This window comes from Lytechinus variegatus, chromosome 4, assembly GCF_018143015.1.
Source record: "Lytechinus variegatus isolate NC3 chromosome 4, Lvar_3.0, whole genome shotgun sequence".
Taxonomy (NCBI): domain Eukaryota; kingdom Metazoa; phylum Echinodermata; class Echinoidea; order Temnopleuroida; family Toxopneustidae; genus Lytechinus; species Lytechinus variegatus.
This window is the reverse complement of record NC_054743.1, coordinates 20,467,255-20,489,511: the sequence shown is the minus strand read 5'-3', so window position 1 is coordinate 20,489,511 and position 22,257 is coordinate 20,467,255. Positions and strand designations below refer to the sequence as shown.

General features: G+C 36.2%; 1 protein-coding gene across 1 annotated transcript; it reads left to right on the top strand.

Annotated features, from left to right (window-relative positions):
* The first annotated feature begins 1,031 nt into the window (after positions 1-1,031).
* LOC121412880 lies at positions 1,032-15,825 on the top strand. The gene is made up of 4 exons (XM_041605642.1): positions 1,032-1,341; positions 4,203-4,481; positions 12,880-13,032; positions 15,608-15,825. The coding sequence occupies exons 1-4, from the start codon at positions 1,254-1,256 to the stop codon at positions 15,823-15,825; spliced, it is 738 nt and encodes a 245-aa protein (XP_041461576.1). The 5' UTR covers positions 1,032-1,253.
* Positions 15,826-22,257: the final 6,432 nt, after the last annotated feature.

Genomic DNA, 22,257 nt, shown 5'->3' with positions numbered 1-22,257 from the left:
TTATCTACTCTTTTCATCTTCCCTTTTAGAATTAGCATAGGCCTATAAGACGCAATACAAACATTGTTTTGTTTTTAAGTGATATCGCTTGTGATATCGATACTTTATAAGACGCAACGTATCGTCTCAGATTTGCGCTTGCTTGATTCGCTGAATCATTCGCGTCACGAGCGCGTATCAAAATGAATACATTAATAAATTTGCCAAGTTGACCTTTGTCATTGCGCTGGTGTGCGTATTGTCTAATACACGTACAAAACCACAGTTGACGAGGGAGCATCGTACGAAATTAATATTAATGGGGGCTTATTTTAGCTTCTAATGGATTAAACAAAATGGCGGTAGCTTCGGGGGCCTGCTTATTTTCCCCCATGCGGTGCGCGACGATGACTGCGCGGTATAAAAATGACCGTTTTTGAACAGGTTTTTGGGGTCTTGTGGCAAGTTAAATCGGCTCTAATATAAAAACGGGCAGCTAAATTTGGTATCGACTTAAAGCTTAGACATCGGGAAAAACGATGGTTATAGAATTTAGACGAAAATCCACGGAAATCTAAACTATTCTATCGTAAATGCAAAAAACATGGATTTAATTTTCAGCCTATTTTGAAGAAAAATCATCCTTTAAACCTCTTAAAAGGTGTCTATTATCTACTTTGAACCCTTTCACACGAAAAAAAACACGAATATATCAGAATTATGTTGGAGCCATTTCAGATTTCTACATGAAAAACCTCCTGTGAAATGGCTTGTTTTTCAACTAGGATGTCATATACGCGACATTTCGCAAAATGTCACATTTTACGATTTGAGGTAGGAAATTAACAACCTTTATGCAAATTCCGGAATGAAATATTTTGCTGAAATATTCTTCAAAGTATTGTCTTTCAGCTGGGCATGACAAAAATTAAAAATATGAAATTGCCCAAAATGACTTTTGGCGCACTTTTGTTTCGCCCCGGCCCACTGTGCGTCGTAGATGTGTCTCCGTGCGACATGTCATTTCCTGCGACATTAATTCGTTGATGTGATATCATGCGTCGCTGCGACATTAGTAGTCGTAACAACGCCCACTCTTGCTAAAACCACCTAACAATCACGTTTGCAACTTCAGATAATTATTAACTCGTCGAAAATAGGAAGTTGTTAATTCATAAATAACTCGCATCTTGCTGCCGTCTTCGAATAATCTTCGACCAAACATTACCTGTTAGTCATTCGATAGTTTTGCTGCCTATATAGCTTCTCGATGAATGTTGCCGAGCCTCGGTCCTAAGATGCCAGCTTTTCGCATCCTAATAGGCCTACTGGTTTCTTTTTCATCTGCCATTCATTTGTCAGGTATATAAATTCTAGACCTTATTAAGCAAATATGACAAATTATAGCACCCTACTTCTTCTTCTACTTCTCCTTCTACTTCTTCTTCTCCTCCTCCTACTTCTACTTCTTCTTCTCCTACTCCTCCTACTTCTACTTCCTCCTCTTCCTCTTATGCGTTAAAGGGATGTGACGTAATGATGTCGGGTGTTTGGAAGGGTGTATGCATGAGTGTGCAGTGTTATATAGGGTTTTCTCAGTAATTCAAATTAATCAATAACGGAAAATAAAATTTTCAACTTGCATTGTTTGATTGGTGAGTTACGTGTTCTATTCATGTGACATGAGTCACTGAAATATATCAAACATTTCGGATAGCGCTACGCGCCCGCATTAATTGTCTAGCTAGATATGCGTTATTCACGATTACAAAAGGTGCTTAGTGTCCAGTTTCAAATCGGAAAATCAAAATTTTTGGCTCGCGCTTCACGCTCGCATCATTTGTTAAGTTATCTACACATCTTATTCATGATAGAATGTCAATTTCTCTGCTCTCGCATGAATTGTTTTGAAACAATTTACCATCCAGTTCATGGTTACATTGCTTTGAATGTCCTGTTTTAGGTCTAAATCTAAGTTACACAATCGGCTCCCTCTTTTTTAGCGCTCTAATACCATTTTCTTAATATAAAAGAGCTTGAATCGTCCACATTTTAGGTATGAATATTGAAAAATCAGCTCTCGCTTCGCGCTCGTATTAACTGTTTGAATGTATAGATACTCATTCTATGTCCAATTTTCAACCAGAATCTCAAAAATGTTCAGCTTGCGCTTCGTGATCGCATGTTTAGTTGAATACACATATTGTTCACGATGACACAAAGTGCTTATAGAATGTTCAAGTTTCAGTTTGGAAAATCTAAGTTTCAGTGCGCACCTCGCTCTCGCATAATTGAGTTATACATGTACTAGGTCTATATACCCATCCTATTCAGGGTTTTAAAAAATGCTAAGAATGTCCAGTTTATGTTGAGATATTAGATGTTTTCAGCTCGCGCTTCGCGCTCGTGCTATTTGTTTGGTGAGATATGTAATCTATTCATGGGTCACTGCGAACGGATGTTTTTACAGGCCAGTATATTAAAAACTTCACCACGAGCTTCTCGCTTGCATGAATTTTATTGTTTAGTTAGATAGTATCTTGTTTATGATAACATAAAACTGCCCAGGATATCAAATTTTCAGGTCTAAAACATAAAATTTAAAAAGATTAAGCTCACGTTTCGCACCCGTAAGGTATATATTTAGAAGTTATTCGTAAGAGTAAATATAAGACGAACTTATAACTGCCCTCTCCAGTTTGGACAAAAATTTTAAAAAAAAACACGAAAATTATATTTTACGGCTGCTCAGGGAAAATGTGAATGGAAATATTTTCCGCCAACCCCCCCGCACTAATGATGATTGCTTGAACTGCCCCCGAAAAGTTCAAGGCCCCCAGTGCCCACCTGCTGAATAAACCCTAGCTACCCCACTGATAAAGGAGATTGAGTCAATTGCCTTCGAGATTCCATCATTTCCAACACGTTATCAATAATATTTCTGGGGGATATTCTAAAACGACTAGTAAAGAAATTACTGGTCCTGCTCACATAATTCTAATAGGACGTACTCTGATGAGAAGTTAAACGAAATTGAAATCCCATAGTGCTTAAAATTCTATGCTTTTTATGGTCGTCACGTAAATTAAACAGAAAATAGCTCGCGCTTCGCGCTCACAATTATTACTTTAAAACTTAGTGGTATTAAATTAAATTCATTAATATATTCTTTGAACTCATCATTAAAAAAAGTTGGTCTCCAAAATCAGGTCGAACCCCCCGGGGTGCAAAATCCTGCATACGCGCCTGTATAAATAAAGGATCAATCGGCTACAGAGCAAATGGGGTTGTCGGTTTTCGTCCAGAAAATGCATGTAAAATATTTTCATGGGACGGAGTATATTGGGTCGTTTTCTTAACTCCGGTTCAATTTAAACCTTGGTCTAACTGGATAGCCAATTGTGACTGGTATTTCTTAAGTGCAAGTTCAATTTGTCAGCGCATTTGTCCCTCAAATCATGTTAAGACAAAGAAAACACTGACAATGTCAACAAAATCGTACAACGAATTACAAAAACATTTTAAAGTTTGCATTATTTCGGTGATACATTATTTAGTTGCATGTATTAATGAAAATGCAATGAGCAAGCTAACTATATCATATCCCCTTTTGTATTATGAAATCCCATTTATTCAACTTGTCCACCAATTCAATGTGAAAGATAATTGTTGCAACATACAAACTTGACATTTTGTAACAAGGCAGGCATATCATAATCACAATTTTATGAAAATTAAATAACTATGATTGCATGACTAGAAAAGATAAAATTAGGCATGGCATCATCAGCCCACAATGACTATTCATGACTGCGTGCAGAGTTTACTGTTTTCACAATGGTAGCCAGATTTTGATGAAGTTTTCAGCGTTTTGCTGAAGACTGTATTATTTAGATATATTTATTTTCAGCCTGAAGTGCCCCTTTAATGCTGCAAGCTTGCAACAGTGTAGTTCAAACGCAAAACTGTTAAAAGTATTGAATATAAAGGCTGAAACTCGATGTGAAATAATTATTGACTTTAGTTTTCTCTGATCTTCTCATTGAAGACTGATCGCTCTATCACGTTTGAAACATGTTCAAGGATTTCATCAAATGGGTCACTTTTCTGGATTACAAAAGAAAAAAATATCAGTAAGGAGCTCTGAATATTTTAATCCATTACGACTAAGTCTTTATTAAAATAAAATATTTTGAAATTTCTATTTTGTTTATAAATCAAAGACAGTTCCTGTCCTGATGGGTGGGATGGTATAGGAACTAGATGCTACAAACGTCTACCGACTTTCCAACTTGGATATCTTGACGCTGTTTCTACATGTGAGTCAATTGGAGGCAGCCTCTTCGTTCCTAATAACGAAGACGAGATCGCAATTGTCTCTTCCCAGTACGGAAAACGATATTATTTTGATGAAGCAGTGTATATGTGGGTTGGATGTGAATACGATAGAGAAGAGGATATCTTCATTTGCGTAGATGGCACTAAGCTTCATCTCAACAATAGTAAGTATTATATCCTACATAAATTAAATCCTGTATGCTGATTGGTTTAAATAACATCATGTGACCAAACATAATCTTACTATTTTGCGATGATGTCGAAAATAAAATGCCCACCGAAGTGCTATTCCGTGACGTCAATGATTGAATAGTCGACTATTCCACCATTGACGTAATTGACACAGATCATGCAGTCTCTCGGGCGCACAGGTCAGCGAGTTGAATCTACCGGCCAAGTCCGCATGCACGAATCCGCGTTCCGCTGAGCGCGTGGTTTCGGGAAAAGTAGATCAGTCTGCGCAGCGCGTTAAGAAAAGATGATCTACATATATGCCTTATTAAATGTAGGATATATAACAAATATACCAGGCCTTTATTTCGAAAGTATAGAGGGAATTATTTATCCTCGGTTGTACTGGCCAAATTACTAGTAATGCCAGTCCAACCTCTGAAAATAATTCCCGCTGTACTTACTCAAAGCCTGGTATATTTGTATAATATTCCTTGAGACATTACACATTTAAAATGATGGGCAGCATACTGTGTTGTGTAATGTTTCTTGGTCATATATTCTGGGCAGTTATTCAATAGAGCAAATTTATTACCCAATTATTAGTTTTATTACCCGATTTGGACAGACTTTAACCAATAGTTGTGTGGGCAGTATGTTGCCCAGGATTGGTTAAAAGTTGGGCATTTTCCCCCAATTATATTGTCTCAAGGAATTATTTGTAGAACAATGAATGATAGGAAGATGAACTATAAGTTGGAAACGAAATATTCCTTACTTTGCTTTCATAAAATATAATGAATGATATATCATACGAAAGAGGAAAATGTGTAGCCTTTTACTGTTAGAAAAACCCAGAAGATTTTCCAGAATAAAAATGTTTAAGAAAAAATTACAGAAATAAATAACCAAATCATTCTGTAAATTGTTATAACAGGGAAGATTTTCTTCAATTTTTCCACTATTTTACAGAACAGGTCTGTTTTAAAAAGGGGAAAACCGTTTTATTACAATAAATTTGCAAGGTTACACACACCAAATATCAATTTTCCCATTTTACACAATGCATGTAAGATTACACAGTGCAGTAAGATTACAGGTGTTCTAGAGACTCTGCTGCATGCAGTTTTTTTTTTTTAAGCAGAAATGTTCTAACAGTGTTGTTTTGCAGCAAATTACATACATTGTGATCAGTCATGCAAGAATGATTATGTAATATTGCATCTTTTCAGACCTTGATGTGCCCCCCCCCCCCGCCATTATGCACCTGCACCCTTACGTTAAGATACGTAGGATGAATAATAATTATTGTTTTCTAGGGTTGCCAGGCAGTCAAGCTTAGCTTATAGTAGCAACCCTTGCAACCTTCTAAAAATCGATATATATTAATATATAAATGCCAATTTGTTCATTTTTTTGCTTGTCAGTTATACGTATATTATAAGTGGCGTAACTCTACGGGGGGCACGTGCCCCCCCCCCAATCGGCTGGCAAAAAAAAAAAAAAAACGGGGAAAATGAGAAAAAGAGGGAGAAAGGAAGAGAAACATAGTGGGGAAATAAGAAACTATTGTTCATTGAAATGCTTTATATAATATTATGTTATATTACATAAGAAGCATTTTTTCATAACGTTATGAAACATTTGCTCAGGGCCTAGGTCTTCATTGTTCCCGGTGCTCGCATGGACTGTTTAACGGGATATATGATCCTGTTGTACTAAAACCTCCCGTTTTCAAATCAATATACACCAAATATATTTCCTTGCAATTCGAGTTAGTATTGTTTTATGTGGTGACATTTGCTTCTTTTTCATGACTACTTCAAGTGATTGCCCTTTTTATGGTCTTGATATTAAATATTTCCTGTCCGTGCTAACGTTCGCATTAGTTGATTAGTGAGATGTCTGCTCTTCATGAATTCCTAAACTCTGTCCTTATAATGTCAATTTTTCTTATCTGAATATCAAATATTTTCAGCTCGCGCTTCGCGGTCGCATCATTTGGTTAGTGAAATACGTAAGGTCTTAGTGAATTCCTACAAACAAGCCTTAGAATGCTCCTCTTCAGGTGTGAATTTCAAAAATTTTCAGCTCGCGCTTCGCGCTCATAGTATTTGATAAGTGAGATGCACATGATAATCATGATTACAATGACTACAAAAAGTGCTTCATGTGTTTCTATGTAATTCTAACAAAATCAGCAAAGGATGGCACCAGCATTAGATGACTATTCTGAGATATTCATAATCTAAATGGATTCCTAAAATATAGTCCTTAAAATGTCCCTGTTTGGGTCAACATAGACAAAAATTTCAGCTCGCGCTTCGTTCTCGCATTGTTTGTTCTAGCGAGACAGATCATGATTAAAAAAAATTTGCTTATAATGTCCTTTTTTAGGTATGAATATAAAACATTTTCAGCTTGCGCTTCGCGCTCGCATTGTTTGTTTAGCGAGACAGATCATGATTAAAAAAAATTTGCTTGTAATGTCCTTTTTTTAGGTATGAATATAAAAAAATTTCAGCTTGCGCTTTGCGCTCGCATTGTTTGTTTAGCGAGACAGATCATGATTAAAAAAATTTGCTTGTAATGTCCTTTTTTAGGTATGAATATAAAAAAATTCAGCTTGCGCTTCGCGCTCGCATTGTTTGTTTAGCGAGACAGATCATGATTAAAAAAAATTTGCTTATAATGTCCTTTTTTTAAGTATGAATACAGAAAATTTTCAGCTCGCGCTTCGCGCTCGCATTACCTAATCAGTGAGTTACATATATGTTTAATGACACTGCATGTCCTTGAAATGTCTCTATTAGGTCAGTTTACCTGGCAACTGAGCGCGCTTTGCGCGCTCCCTAAGTGACTCGAAATTTTTGCTGGTGCCCCCCCCCCCCAATGCCGTGACCCACGGTACGCCACTGTATATTATTATTGTATTTCCTTTGTTCATGTGTTTATGAAAAGTGTTGCAGAAACCAATAAATATGATAAATGCAATGAAATTGAATGAGAGCACTGGCGAAATGATCCAATGAAAATGAGTTATTTCACATTTTTCTGAGAGATTAGATGATATGTTTTTATTCATCAAATTCGGAGCATTTCCGTTCGAGTCTACTCATTTCGCAGACCATTTTAGGCGAACTGATATCTAACTGTTGTTGCTTCATTGACTTTTGTGTAGGGATTCAAATTAGGAAATTGTACGAAATAAAAGCGCATCTTCTCATTTCTCAGAAAAAGAAGAAAGAAATCATTAAAAGACATTATCACTAAAGCATTTGCGAGTTAAGGCCGAAAATATGAATTATCATACTTAATGAATTCAATCAAGCATGACTGATCATAATGAAAACTAAGGCGATGCTTTTCTCTTTCATATGATTCATAATTCATTAGATTTCATCAGTGGCGTAGCTACGGGGGGGCCTGGGGGGGCACGTGCCCCCCCTGAGATTTGGTGTGCCCCCCCAGGTGCCCCCCCAGAAAAAATTGGAAGAGCAAAAAAAAGAAAAGAAAAGAGGGAGAAAGAAGAAAGAAAAAAGGAAAAGAAGAAGAAAGACAGAAGAAAAAAGAAGAGGAAAATAAGAGGAGGAAGACGAGTGAATGAAATAATGTAAGGGGAAGACTTGCAATAAAAAAAATCTTTTCATGTTTTACTATATAAAATTTTTGCTGGCGCTTCGCGCCATGATTACCTGTTCGATGGGATTCATATCTTGCTCAATAGGCTGATGTGGAGCAAGTTTTGAAGTCAATATGCAAAACATATTTTAGCTCGGACATCGAGCTTTCATTATTATTTTTTTTTATTTACAAATTTAAGTGCTCTGTAAAATGTCCGTTTTGTGGTCTACATATCAGCATTTTAAGCTCACGCTGCGTGGTCACATTGTTTGATTTGCCAAGGTCATATTGTCTACGTGTATTCCATAATGTTCCATTAAACAAATGTATTCAGAATGCCCAGATTTTAGGTCTAAATATAAAACATGCGCAATAGCCTGCATGTTCTTTATTTAAAATGTACTTAAATTATCCAGTTTCACATCAGAATATCAATAATTTTCTGCTCACGCTTCATGATCGCATTATTAATGATACCCAATTGACTATATCCTATTTATGACTTACAAAATATGAATAGGGTGTTCCGCTTTTAGGTCTAAAATCTCAATTTTCTTCCTCTCGCGCTTCGCGCTCGCATCAATTGTTTAGTTACATACCTATCCCATTAATTAATACAAAAAGTGCTTAGAACGACCTTTTTTAGGTCGGAATGTCAAAAAAATTTGCTCGCGCTTCGCGCTCGCATTATTGAAATATATACCGTCTTCGTGGGTAACTGTAAGCAGTCCTTAACAGGTCCCTTTACGATAATGCTAGAACAGTTGATAAAAAATTCTGTTCGCGCTTGGGGGTAAATACGAATCTTGTTCAGGATCACACATAATATTGCCCAGAAAATTAAATTTTCTGGAAAAAATACATTAAAGTAAAAAAAAAATCGCTCGCGCTTCGCGCTCGCACTTTTTATAAGGCTTATGAGATTATTTTATGTTTTATAAGAATAAAACTAAGAAGTGACTGATATAGGTGAAGATAATTTTGGGCCCCGTCCCCTATTGGCGAAAGTCGGATCCGCCCTTGTGGACACATACACACACACCGGAAAAATGGCCGGTGCCCCCCCCCTGAAAAAGCAAGGACCCCCCCGTTGCCCCCCCGGGAAAAAAATCCTAGCGACGCCACTGGATTTCATGAAACCCGTGTTTAGGATCGAGTTTTTTACTTCAAGCCTCGTGCATCCACTCATTTTATGGTGTTGATAATTGTGATAAATCAATGAAGCAAGAACAATACAGAAACTCCAGCATGATAAGGATCCGAACACTGAATCCAAACTAAACCCCTCAAAAAAGGTTGGAAATCTGAGTTTGGCTATTAATTTCTCCCAACTCCCAATACACAATGCATCTTTGACATCATTCAAAAGATCATTTAATTCTCTTAAAGTGATACCATGCTTGCTATGATCATGCCATCACGAACAGAGCAGGATTCAATTGATGCATTGAAAAGCTGCAAACTGAAAACGAGCAAAACAAAGTTTGGAAATCTGAGTTTGACCATTAATTTCTCCCAACTCCCAATTTGACACAAGACATATTTGATTTCAATCAAAAGATCATTTAATCTCTTTAAAACGATACCATGCTTGTTATGATCATGACATTACAAAAAGAGCAGGATTCACAAGTGTTGGATGAGGTCCGAATTGAAAAGCTACAAAACGAGCAGAAATAGTGATTCCTTTAGTTTGTCTCTGTCAATAGAGATGAAAATCCATTCAAATTAGGCCCCTGCTTCGTTATGTTTTCTTGTGGTTTATGTAGTGATGGTTCTGTGAGATAACATGGGTTGAGTCGTTGTTTGAAATACCCATGCATGTTTGTTTGTTATGTGTTTGATTCCATGTTAAGTTTGATGTTAATGTGCATGAAAACAAAAGAAACCGCTGAGAAACTCACTCAGCAACAAGGATAAAAGAACAGTGACTTTCAATATTGTGTCATTTTGCAACTTTTCAATTTTGAACTTGCCCCACATTGCAAGGCACTGCACCTCCATGTGAACGATAATCACATAATGTAGGGTATCATCTTAAAGACAATTAAATTATCTATCGATTGATATTAGTTACACATTGATATTTACTCAAACCATGGAGGGATTGTCTATTATAATCAGATTTCCAAACTTTTTTTAGGAGTTTATGATGTAAATAGAAAAAATCCATTCTCAATTTCACCTATATAATTATGTTTGGAAGAGAAGTTATTATCAAGAGAAGCCGAGAAGCATTCAACAAAACGTTTAACCCTTAGCGCGCCAGAAAAATTTGCAGCTGTTATGTGGGAATGGAAATTATACTTTTCGCCGAACCGGGGGACAATGGCTTATACGTAATAATACCAGGGCACAGTTGCATAAAAAAATAAATCAATACATAAATTTATATCAAACAGGGCCCGGGGCTCATAATTGATTTAAAAGAAACACTAGCTAAATCCATAGTAATCACCGAATTTGTGGCATTTGGTTTGATGACAACTTATGAATATGATACCTAATTGTAACACGAGTTAGATATAGCAAGAAGGTTGACATTTTGGTAAATTTCAGAATCACATTTCTTTTTTTTAAATATGCCTGGTCAACCATTCCTTTAAGCCTGGGTTACACCGGAACCGAATCAGCATCGAATCCATCCGAATATAAGTATTCAGGTGGAATCGGGAGCATCAATTCTGTTCTCCCTCTGCGAATGCGAAAAAATCTGGAAGAATTTTTAATGAATTGATTTTAAATGTAAAGAAAACACAGTGTATGATTTTTACGAATAAGAAAATTGATTATAACGATTTGATGAACAATGAAAATATAAAAGTTGTACAATCTCTAAAATTTCTTGGTGCACACTAAAAAGGTTAAAAATTGAACCTCGAAAGGTTGATGCAAAATCAGCACCCTATATGGGTTCAAAAATGAACCCCCTGATTTGGGGATCAAAAATTGAATCCTGCGGTTGGGGTTCATTTTTGCATCCTGCGGATTCGAAACTGCACCCCTAAATTTTAAACTGAATCCCTAGGGGTGCAGTTTTGAACACACAGGGTGCAAAATTGAACCCCAACCGCAGGGTTCAATTTTTTAACCCCAAATCAGGGGTTCAATTTTTGAACCCATAGGGTGCTGATTTTGCATCAACCTTTCGGGGTTCAATTTTGAACCTTTATTCCTTAGTGTGAAGTTTACACCAAATCGAATTTTCTTGAATAAATTCGGACTTATTCTGCCAGAATGTGGCCTGATTCGATGGATTTGAAACAAGCGTCTCTGATTCGGGTGCTTCCCGAATCATATCGGGAGGATTCGGGAGTAGGCCTATTCTTTCCTCCGAAGAGAATAAATTCGGGCCGATTCTGCCTGAATATGGCCTGATTCGGATGGATTAGGTGGTTTCGGAACATATTCTTCTCTGATTCGGGGAGCTCCCCGAATCAAAATCGAGACGAGTAGGTCCGAAACAGGTCACGATTCAGCGCAGAATCGCCAAGAATAGACCCGAATAAATTCTGGCAATCAAATCCGAATGCTTCCCGAATCATCGAATAGGGCAAGAATCGAGCCAAAAGTGCCCAGAATCAATTGCTCCGATTCAAAACGAATATGGCCGAGATCGAACCGTTACGCCCCGAATGATACGAATGGGTCCGAGTCTTCCCAGAATACTCCGATTGCCTCCCCTATGTAATCCAACCGAATGTCATCCAAATACCTCCCGAATGTGGCCCGAATGCCCGGGGGGCCACTTCCATTCACAAGTGGATACCATGCGCGACCATGGGGTCTCGAAAAGCACCCTAAACACGTAATTTCCATTTTCTGAAAATGCACCCCTTAACAAGTATTGGCGTGTGAAACCCTACCCTTAACAAGTATTGGAAACAAAACGATACTCTTGGCAAACATTCCCTGAAATGAACCCCTAAACAACTTAAGGAATGTTTTATTGTTACGGGTCCTTCGGTCGTCGGCTTTACCTTATTTGGTTTGGTACGACCCCACCTTCTATACCTCACGCAAATCGGACTCTAAACACGTAGTATTAGGGCAAAAGGACATCCTTTATAAAACATTTAAATTTAAATCTTCTACACCTTCAAAAACACTTGAATTTTGTTTTATCATCCCCGCAAGGCACAAATCCGACCCTAAACACGTCATTTTCCTAGCGAAATAGATACCCTTTTTTCATTATTTTTGTGTTTTTGACACCCTTATCACGTTACGTACGTAACGTGCCCTATCGTGAAAAAGACATCCTTTTTACGTGTTTTTTGGGTCGCGCATGGTATCCACTCGTCAGTGTAAGTGGCCCCTCCCGAATGAAATTTATTGTGGTCATTCTGCTGGTCTTGAACATTTCAAAACGAGCCGAATTCCTCCTCGAATGTTCCAAATTCAATTCAATTTAATTTCAATTTATTTCATTCAAAATTAAAAAACAATTACAAGGTAAAATATATACACACTAAGAAAATAAAGGTTCAAAATTGAACCCCGAAAGGTTGATGCAAAGTCAGCACCCTATGGGTTCAAAAATATTGAACCCCTATAGGGGTGCAGTTTTGAACCCGCAGAGTGCAAAAATGAACCCCAACCGCAGGGTTCAATTTTTTAACCCCAAATCAGGGGTTCAATAATTGAACCCATAGGGTGCTGATTTTGCATCAACCTTTCGGGGTTCAATTTTGAACCTTTATTTCTTAGTGTGTTGCATGGCTTTAGATACGTCCCCTCATCATTCACTTTTCTTTTTCTTCGCAGGCTGGTGGTATCGACTTGATATGTTCGTTAACGAGCCATCTTACCGACTTCATATTACAAAGCACGAAACAATCTGTGCATCGTACCAAACCTTCGGTATGATGCCCATTGAATGCTCAATTACCTCAGTGGAGTTGGTGACACTTTGCGAAGGTGACTTTGCCTTTCATAAATTATTCTTTAAATATTTGAATGTATTTGCACAACTCATTAGCAAACAAATTGTGTAGGCAAAACAAAAAATGAGAATAAACGTGCGCGTCCCGAAAATCTGCCCATTGGTGAATATTCCGAATCTCAATGTTGTAAGGATGCGAAATGTGTGCACCGACTATCATAAATTTCTTTTAATTTGATTTCCACATTTCATTAACAGAATAATCATATTTGAAATAAAGTGACAATAAGTAAACAGTTTTCATCATGATGATAACAAAATACATAGAATATTTCCAATTCGAATAGAAATTAATAAAGTTTGTTTCTCTTGGCTCGCGAGACATTGCTGCTGATATGCATTCAGCACTCAGCATGAAGGAGTGCGTTTTTTGGAGGGGTTGACTTTCCATTGAGCACATACAGTACAGTATGATAAATGATAAATCCATAATTTATTGTTCGAAATAGACATAAAAAGAAATGCTCCCAAAATTTGCTTTACCCAATTGATCGTGGGCCCGGCTAGCCGCTGTGCAGCGCCAGATCGACGAGGCTCTATCCCTTTAATCGTTGAACGCCAAACAGGGTAGCAGCAACTCCCATCTTTTAACTTCTTTTGGTCTGACGCGGCCGGGGTTTGAACCCCCGACCTCCCGGTTGTGAGACGGACGCTCTACCAATTGAGCCAACACATCGGTTTATTTTATCATTTATCATCAATTGAGGTAAAAGACGGCTGACTTTGAAGTCAGCATTTAGCTCCTTCGCATTATGAATTATTGGAGTAGCCAATCTCTTCCTTTCTTTCTCTCTCGTTTATTTCTATTTCTCTCTCTTTGTTAAACCCCATTCAGTTACAGATACTGAAGTTGGTTTTGCTAATATGGGAGACCGCCATTTTTTGGTATAGTAACGTTGAATATGATGGCGGCCTGGAAAGGAAATAGAATACAATGCAATGAAAGAGGTATATCTTTCATTGCACAAAATTACCCAGGAAAATAAAAAAGTAAATAGGGAAAGAAAAAAGTCAAATGAGAAAAGTACAATGGAATTTGAAGGTGCATGTGAAAGTAAGTATATTGTCATATAATACAGTGCTATCTGTTGCCCGAATTCACTAAGGTGGTTTTTAAAACCATGCAGTAATGTTGAACCCATGGTTTATGCAGATTTCCTGCTATAAATTAAACTTGTTTACCAAGTACGTATATCTAAAAAGTCCAATGCTGATGCGTGCTTTTGTCACATTCAGCTAGTGTGCCAATTTGACGCCTGTTACCGTGGTTATCCACGCTATTTTATTCTGTTTTGATTTAATGAATCCACTCTTCAAACAGTGACCTCATGAATAAAATAGAGTTTAACCATGGCAACAGGCGTCAAGTTGGCTCACTGTGACAAAAGCGCTTATCAGCATTGGACATTTTTTTTTCATATGCGGTAGATAAGCGTAATTTATACAGGAAATATACAGTTCCGAAAACTGTTCTCCAAGCGGGCCCTGATATAACCATACATAAAAACCGATGGTTTTAAAAACCAAATTTGTTAATTCGGGCCATAATGTTTAAATTGGTTTGATTTTATTTTCAATGAAACTGAATCACATACACGCATATTTTTTTTATACAACGCACCGTTTACTATAATGACCATATACAGTAGTCGGGTGTCCGGACACTTTATATTTTTGAAGCCTTCTTTTTTGTCTTTAGATTACACAAAAAATATGAATTCAATAGTTGTAATCATCTTCTTTTTTGTCCTCTATAATATTTCCTCACATTTTGTACCGTAAAATTAATGAAACTTCACTTGTAAATTCTTCCAAATGACTTTCTAAAATTGATCGTCCGGACACACAACAACTGGGTATACTTGTTAAAACAATTAAAATAAGTGTTTAAAATCTTAAGCCACAAAGATTAACTTTTAATAGTTAACTCTCAATAGATTAAGATTTGTTTAATGTTAAGCAACTATTGTTAGGTTCAAATAGTAAAAAACGTCGTATAAAATTTTAAACAACGTTTATATTGTGTATGTTATATCATTTCTATGCTTTACTATTCATTTTATTTCTTACCATTCTCTGGTTTTGTTTTGGAATTATTTATGAAAAGATGTATTATAATAAACAATTGAATGTTATTTATCGTACTCTGATCATATCTAATTGTGCAGGGGTCTCTTTTGAAGCAGTAAGTATATCAAAATAAGCTACACTCTAAAAAATGAAGTGCTAATTCAGCTCTTAAAGAGCATGTATAGTGACTGCACTTCGGAGTGCTGATTTGTCTAGTTCAAATTTGAACGAGAAAAATCAGCACTCCGAAGTGCAGTCACTATACACGTTCTTTAAAAGCTGAATTAGCACTTCATTTTTTAGAGTGTACCTTGGATGAACAAAATATAATGAATATGATAACAAATGATTACGATAAGTATTGAATAATAACCTCTTACAATAACGTATAGCTCTATATCGAATATTTCTGGTAAATTTCTCGGAGAAGTGATTATATATGCTGGCACTAAGTGTTCAATTGTTAAATTAAATTCACAGCCGGCCTTCTCTCGATTCCTTATGTTGGCATACAACCAATGATCTTCACTCCATCTACGGACAACAAGGGACGTGCTCTGATTGGTTACTGCCGTAATGACCCTGACGATCACGTGATTAACCCTTCATCTGGACAAGAGCCAGCGTGCGCTGTAGCTTGCAAAAATATTAAAAAGATTCAAAAGAAATTCATTACGAATGAAATTCATAACGAATGAATAAAAAAAAATGAATAAAATGAGAAGGCATCGATTACGGTAGACTTATCAGTACGTATGCTTTAGCACAAGTGGAACTCTTGAGACCGATACATTTCGTCTACAAATCATTTACAAAATAAAGTTTTATATCATGGCAAAATGGATAATGTCGCACTCGCATCATTTATTAAGTGCGATCCATATCCACTTCAGAATTTTCCTACATCGCCTGAACCAAGTCCGGCAGAACTTTTTCTGTTAACCTTTCGTCTGTTAATGTCTGGAAATGCAGTTACCAGTTCACAATTAATGACAATTATATATAGTATTTACACTAATTTAAATACTCAAGCTTCTGGTGCAAGACCTATTTTGTGCTCTGTGCATTGGAAGTTGTCCCCACATGTATAGTATTTTCTGTATATGCAATAAATATTCTATTTGTCTTGCCTAAACGAAGTTCAGCAGAGACCTAGTGATAAGTTTTTCCTGTTAGTATTTTTGCAAATTTATTTTTTTGTTCAACTTGCTCTCAATTCTTTATTTTTGCGTCAATTGTGTTCATACTTGGTACATTATGATCCTTGGATAATACCACTTGTGAACCTATGAGAATCATGGGTCAAAGGTCTTCTAGGGATTAAAAGGTCAAATAATATGAGGTCATGTTCACCCTCTTTTTAAAAAGTTTTTGTTCAACTTGCTCTAATTTTTATATTTCTGCATCAATATTCATCACATTCGGTATATGATCCTTGGGTAATTGTGTGTTCTCCAGGAAGGTGGGGTCGAAATGTCATCTAGGGGTCAAAATACCATAATTGCATGTTTTATTGATGGCGAAATCAGGCCGAGACTCGTGGTTCGTGAACCACCTTGTTTGTTACATATGATATTGTTCAGAACCATAAACATTGCTCAAAATGTTCAATGTTCAGGACAAAATAAATTAAATTTCCAAAAATCTAAGCTCGTGCTTCGCGCTCGCATTATCTCTATACATCAATTCTTCAAGGGCGTATACGCGGATTTGCGGGATGGGCTAGAATGAATGGACTTTCAGAAATCAACGAAAGTGCATCTAATCAAGGAGGAATAGTGACAAGAGGCCCCGGGGGCCAGTCAAATGTACTGCTATACACACGCGTGGCCAAATTATTTCCAGACACCCTCTAAACGATTTTTTTCTCTGTGTGCAAAATAACCCCTAAACAAGTTTTTTCGCGGGCTTTATTTACACATTTTGGCCCCTAAACAAGTTGTCGCAAGAATATGAACCCCGGTGAAAAAGGGAAAAAATACCCTAAACACGTTTGGCTAGTCTTACAAAAAGGTTTCGAAAAAAAACATACCTTAAATACGTTTGACCCTGCGATTGACCATTGACTATAGTCTTTCAAAACTACCCTTTTTTGAAAATCGGCGTTTTTGGTACCCTTAACGAGTGCACGCGCGGCCCGCATCCAAAACTGAAAAAACACCCCTTAAAACGGGTTTTTTTTTTTGGTCACGCGTTTGTACAGAAATATATTTGACTGCTCCCTCCCCTGGCAAGAGTCTCCAGTCAATACTGATCAGTGCATCGAGTCCGGAAAGCATCGAGCATGATGAAGCGCTTCGCCCCTTCGTACTCTTGTCTCTTGGTCCAATTTTGCAGATCTCGAGAGGAGATGCAGTGCCAAGGTATCTCCCACTAAATAATTTTCAATGTTGTGATCATTCCGATAATTGGAATAGTTAAAGGCAAACTTGAATCACTGTTATCGCTGCTATAACTCTTTTACACCCTCAATTACCATGATTACCAAACCAACTAGAATTATTTACAGACTCGTCGTCAACTTTGATAGATAATACAAGTTCTGATGTTATTTTTGTAGGATCACAAGCTTCGATTGTTCAATTTGTGTTCATGTCTGTCCAAATGGAGACCTGTATATAATCATATTGTGAAGATTAAAAAAAATCAAGTTGATATTTATGTCAAATGCTTTATGTTTTTTAATAATACAAGACCTGAAGTTTCTGGGACAATTTTTTTCCTGACTCTGGCAGCCATTTTTTATTTCAAAATGGCCGCCAAAGTATGGATACAAATTAGTGATGAAAATTGGAAAATTGATACATACATTATTTTGTTTTGACAGATTTTTAAAGAACAGGTTTGAACATGATGCTTTCCCCTGAGATTTAGCTTGCTATTTAAACACTTTATAAAATCCCATAGAAAGAAACACCAGTAATTCATTTATCTGATGAAAAAACTATTGATGAATTATTTGATATGGTATGTAACGTCACTTACCAAAAACATGAACTTTTTTTTTCATATCCCAGAAAACGGGATAAATTGTATGAAACTTGGTAGATTTCCTCATTAGGTAATACCCCTCCCTTCTACACCAAAATTAAAGATATAATGAAATAACAATTAGGCCATAGGGTACCATTAATTTAATATGTGTAACGTCAGTTACCAGTTGAAAATGTAATGTCAGTTACCGAGATGTAAAGTCAGTTACCATGATAAAATGTTGGTTATCAATTGTGAAATGCAAATGTGGTCAATTTTATGGTGAAGAAATATTGTATACTTGTTATTTAAGTCGTTCACTTAGTGAAATCACACCAGAAGAAGCCTGCTATTGACTTTTAAAAGGTATAGTTCACAAGGAATAATATATAAAATTATGAAGGAAGTTGCATTCCCATCGTGCAAAAAATTACTATGAAATTGTTTTGCATAATTATGTACATGTACTTACCAAGTGCTTAATTGAAGTGAAATATCATAAATATGATTTTGGGACCATTTTTTTATTTAGCCAAAATGGCGTTGATTTATTTATTTATCTAAGTATAATATTTTCATTCATTCATTTATGATTTTTTAAAATCAATTTATATATTTTTCATTTGTTTATAATTAGGTCATTTAATTGAAATGGAAGCAACGTTTGAAAGTTTGGAATTTCAAAGTTACCATCATGTAGATGGTTCTGCTGTCTAACCATGGTAATGTGAATAATTTGTTTATTACAAATATCTTACAAAGATCTTGAGTGGATCTTGAGTGGATCTTGCCAGAGAGTTTATTTGTGAGAAATCTCACCAAATATTAGTGAGGCTGTAACCGGCAAAAAAAAATGAAAAAAAAAATTGTGGATTACTTTTCACAATTTACTATCTTATTCCGAAACATTGGATAAGCATAGCAATGAATGTGGGTTTTCCAGGGACCATTAGTTCCAGCCAGGGATCTGTATTTCAGGAGTGAAATTTTCCAAGCCCCCTTGTACGTACCTCCCCCGGGCAGTAATGTTATTTTGTCATAATCTTCTGTCACCAGTGATGTGCATTTGTATTGTTCCGTTTTTCTTCATGATAGTAATTATTCCATATTCCTTTGTCTTGGTTAGATTGAAAAATGTTCCACATTAGGTGCTATTTTTTTTTAATATTTATTTTCCATATCCTTGGTTTGTTCTATTTTCTTGAAAAAGAGCTTGCAGCTTGAGAATTAAATGAAGACATTCGATTATGTATGTAAATAATTTTTACTCTTTGTATTTCTTGTGTTTTGGAAGTAATGTTTGGAAAATCAATTGTTTAAAGAAGAAGGGGTACAAATTTAGTTTTGTACTTGCCATACAGTGTTGAACTCCTCTGCCTCAGCGGGAGTGTGCACTTGCACCCCCCGACTACGCCCTTGTATTTATTTTCTTTCTTTTGAATTTGGTGAATAATTTTTCCAATGAAAATTTGATCAACCAACGCATAAAAAGTAGCTCCTCTAGTATACTAACGCATAACGTCGCAATTCTAAACGTATTTGCATTAAACAAAATGCTGAAAATTTGATCAAAATCGGATAACAAATAACGAAGTTATTGAATTTTAAAGATGATCATTTGCATTATTCCGGTGAAGCACTTCTAGACATGTCTTCATGAATATTCATTAGGTTGGCTGATGATGTTATATCCCCACTTGTTCTTTTGTATTTTAGTATATGAAATTGGGTTTATTCCTAAATTTTCTACCAAGAACTAAAACAATTGGATTGACAACTGCATTATTTATTTATTGCTTCAACTTATTTCATCATTTACACATTCATAAAAAATGAAACAATTGTGATTTCATGTAATAACATAAGAAAAAGGAAAGTGGGGATGTGAAATCATCATGAATATTCATGAAGACATGCCTAGAACTGTTTCACCGAAATAATGCAATTCTTTAAAATTCAATAACTTCCTTATTCGTTATCCGATTTCGATGAACTATTCAGCATTTTGCTCTATGAATTTTACTCTATTTATCTAGATATAAATGTAAATATATTCAGCCCGGAGTATATACCCCTTTAATACTATGAATGTGCTGGAAAACGAAGATTTTCCACGTTTTGTGTGGAGATTGTTTTCCCCTCCGAATCCCTTCCTTATACCTTGCAGGGAGTGGACGCCCACCCTTGCTAAAACCAAGGAGATGGGACTTTGGAGTACCAGCTTAAAGGGGTGGTCCAGGCTGAAAATATTTATGTCTGAATACACAGAGTAGAATTCACTGAGCAAAACGCTGAAAATTTCATCAAAATCGGATAACAAATAAAGTTATTGAAGTTTAAAGTTTAGCAATGTTTTGTGAAAACAGTCGTAATGAATATTCATTAGGCGAGCTGATGATGTCACATCTCCACTTTCCGTTTTCTTATGTTATTACATAAAATCATATTTTTTCATTAATTCATACTTGTGTGAATGTGAACTTGTGTGTAATATGTCTCCCTTATATTGAAATAAGTTGCAGCGATAAATATCTAATGCACTAAATCAGTTGTCAATCCAATTTTTCTAGTTCTTTGAGGAAAAAAATTGAATAAACCTAATTTCATATGATAAAATACAAAAGAACAAGTGGAGATGTAACATCATCAGCCCACCTAATGAATATTCATGACTGTTTTTACAAAATAATTACTAAGATTTAAAATTCAATAACTTTGCTATTTGTTACCCGATTTTGACGAAATTTTCGGCATTTTCCTCAGTGAATTCTACTCTATTTATTAAGCTATAAATGCTTTCAGCCTGGACCACCCCTTTAAACCATCAAATAATCACGTTTTCAACTGGTCGTTAAGCGTCTGCACGATGGTCCGAGTTGCGTGCATTGGTAGTATAATTCATTCTATAAAACTTGCATCCTACTTTTGGTCAGATTATTCATCTTGCTGTTGTCTTCGAATAATCTTCGACCAAACATTACCTGTTAATCAATCGATAGTCATCATTTTTGCTGCCCTTCTCGAGCCTCGGTCCGAAGATGCCAACTTTTCGCATCATTATAGGCCTACTGGTTTCTTTTGCTTCTGCCATTCATTTGTCAGGTATAACATTATTTTCTAGACCTTCAAGTATCAATTAAGCAACAAATATGACAAATTGTATGTCACTTCTTCCTATTTTTTTCTCTTCTATTTTCTTTTTTCCCCTTCTCCTCCTCCTCCTTCTCTGTTCTTCCTTCACACTCGCTTTAATTTATTTATTGATTCTTGATAAACAGCTCGTTCTTTATTTAAACATGTCTAGTTTTCGGAATGGAAATTACAAATAAATTAACTCGCGCTTCGCGATGGGATTTATTTGCAAAGATGTCCATCATTTTCGTGATGTCAGATGTCCGGTTTTCATAGATAAAAAAGGGTTTTGCTTGCGCTTCGCGTTCGCAATAATAAAAAAGTACTAAGTAATCAACTTTTCAGATCGGAATATAACAAAAATTCAGCTCCAGCTTGACGCTCGTATATAGTCTAAATAGATAGTCGTTCTTTAAAAGAGAGGCTTAGAATGTCCCGTTTTTTAGGTCTAAGTCGACAAAAAATTACCCTCGCGTTTCAGGCTCATGTTGGCCCTTCTTTATAAAGACGTGGTAAAACTGTCCATTTTCTTGAGGACGAAATATAAAAAAAATCACCTAGCGTTTCGCACTCGCATCAATGGTTGAGATAGATACCGCCCCTGATCGTAGTTACAAGCAATGATTAGAATTTCAAATTTTCAGGTCTGAATATAAAAAAATTCAGCTCGCGTTTTGCGCTCGCATCAAAACTGGATCCGAAACGAGACTTTTCATATTTCAGACCACCCCCCCCCCCCCTAAAAAAAATAAAAAAATCAGGCCGATATTGTCTTTTCTCGATATTTTGTCTTTTCTCAGAGATATGACATTTACCGTGTTTACATGTGATCGGCTTTTGCATCGGCTCGCGGTTCTGAACCAAAAGCCGATCACATGTAAACACGGTAAGTATTGTTGTTATTCTCATGCCATAACTTTTGTCATAAAAACTGTTATAAATGTTGTCTTTTATCTTTTTGGTGCACAAAAATAGGCGGTTCATTAGTGCAACTAATCCCAATATACAAGCAAAAGATACGAAAA

Bases quoted from the DNA above. Each gene is read 5' to 3' on its own strand.
- LOC121412880 (XM_041605642.1), top strand. From the start codon at position 1,254: ATGTTGCCGAGCCTCGGTCCTAAGATGCCAGCTTTTCGCATCCTAATA. The intron at 1,342-4,202 runs GTATATAAATTC...TATAAATCAAAG, and splicing joins ATCTGCCATTCATTTGTCAG to ACAGTTCCTGTCCTGATGGG. The intron at 13,033-15,607 runs GTGACTTTGCCT...TTAAATTCACAG, and splicing joins GTTGGTGACACTTTGCGAAG to CCGGCCTTCTCTCGATTCCT.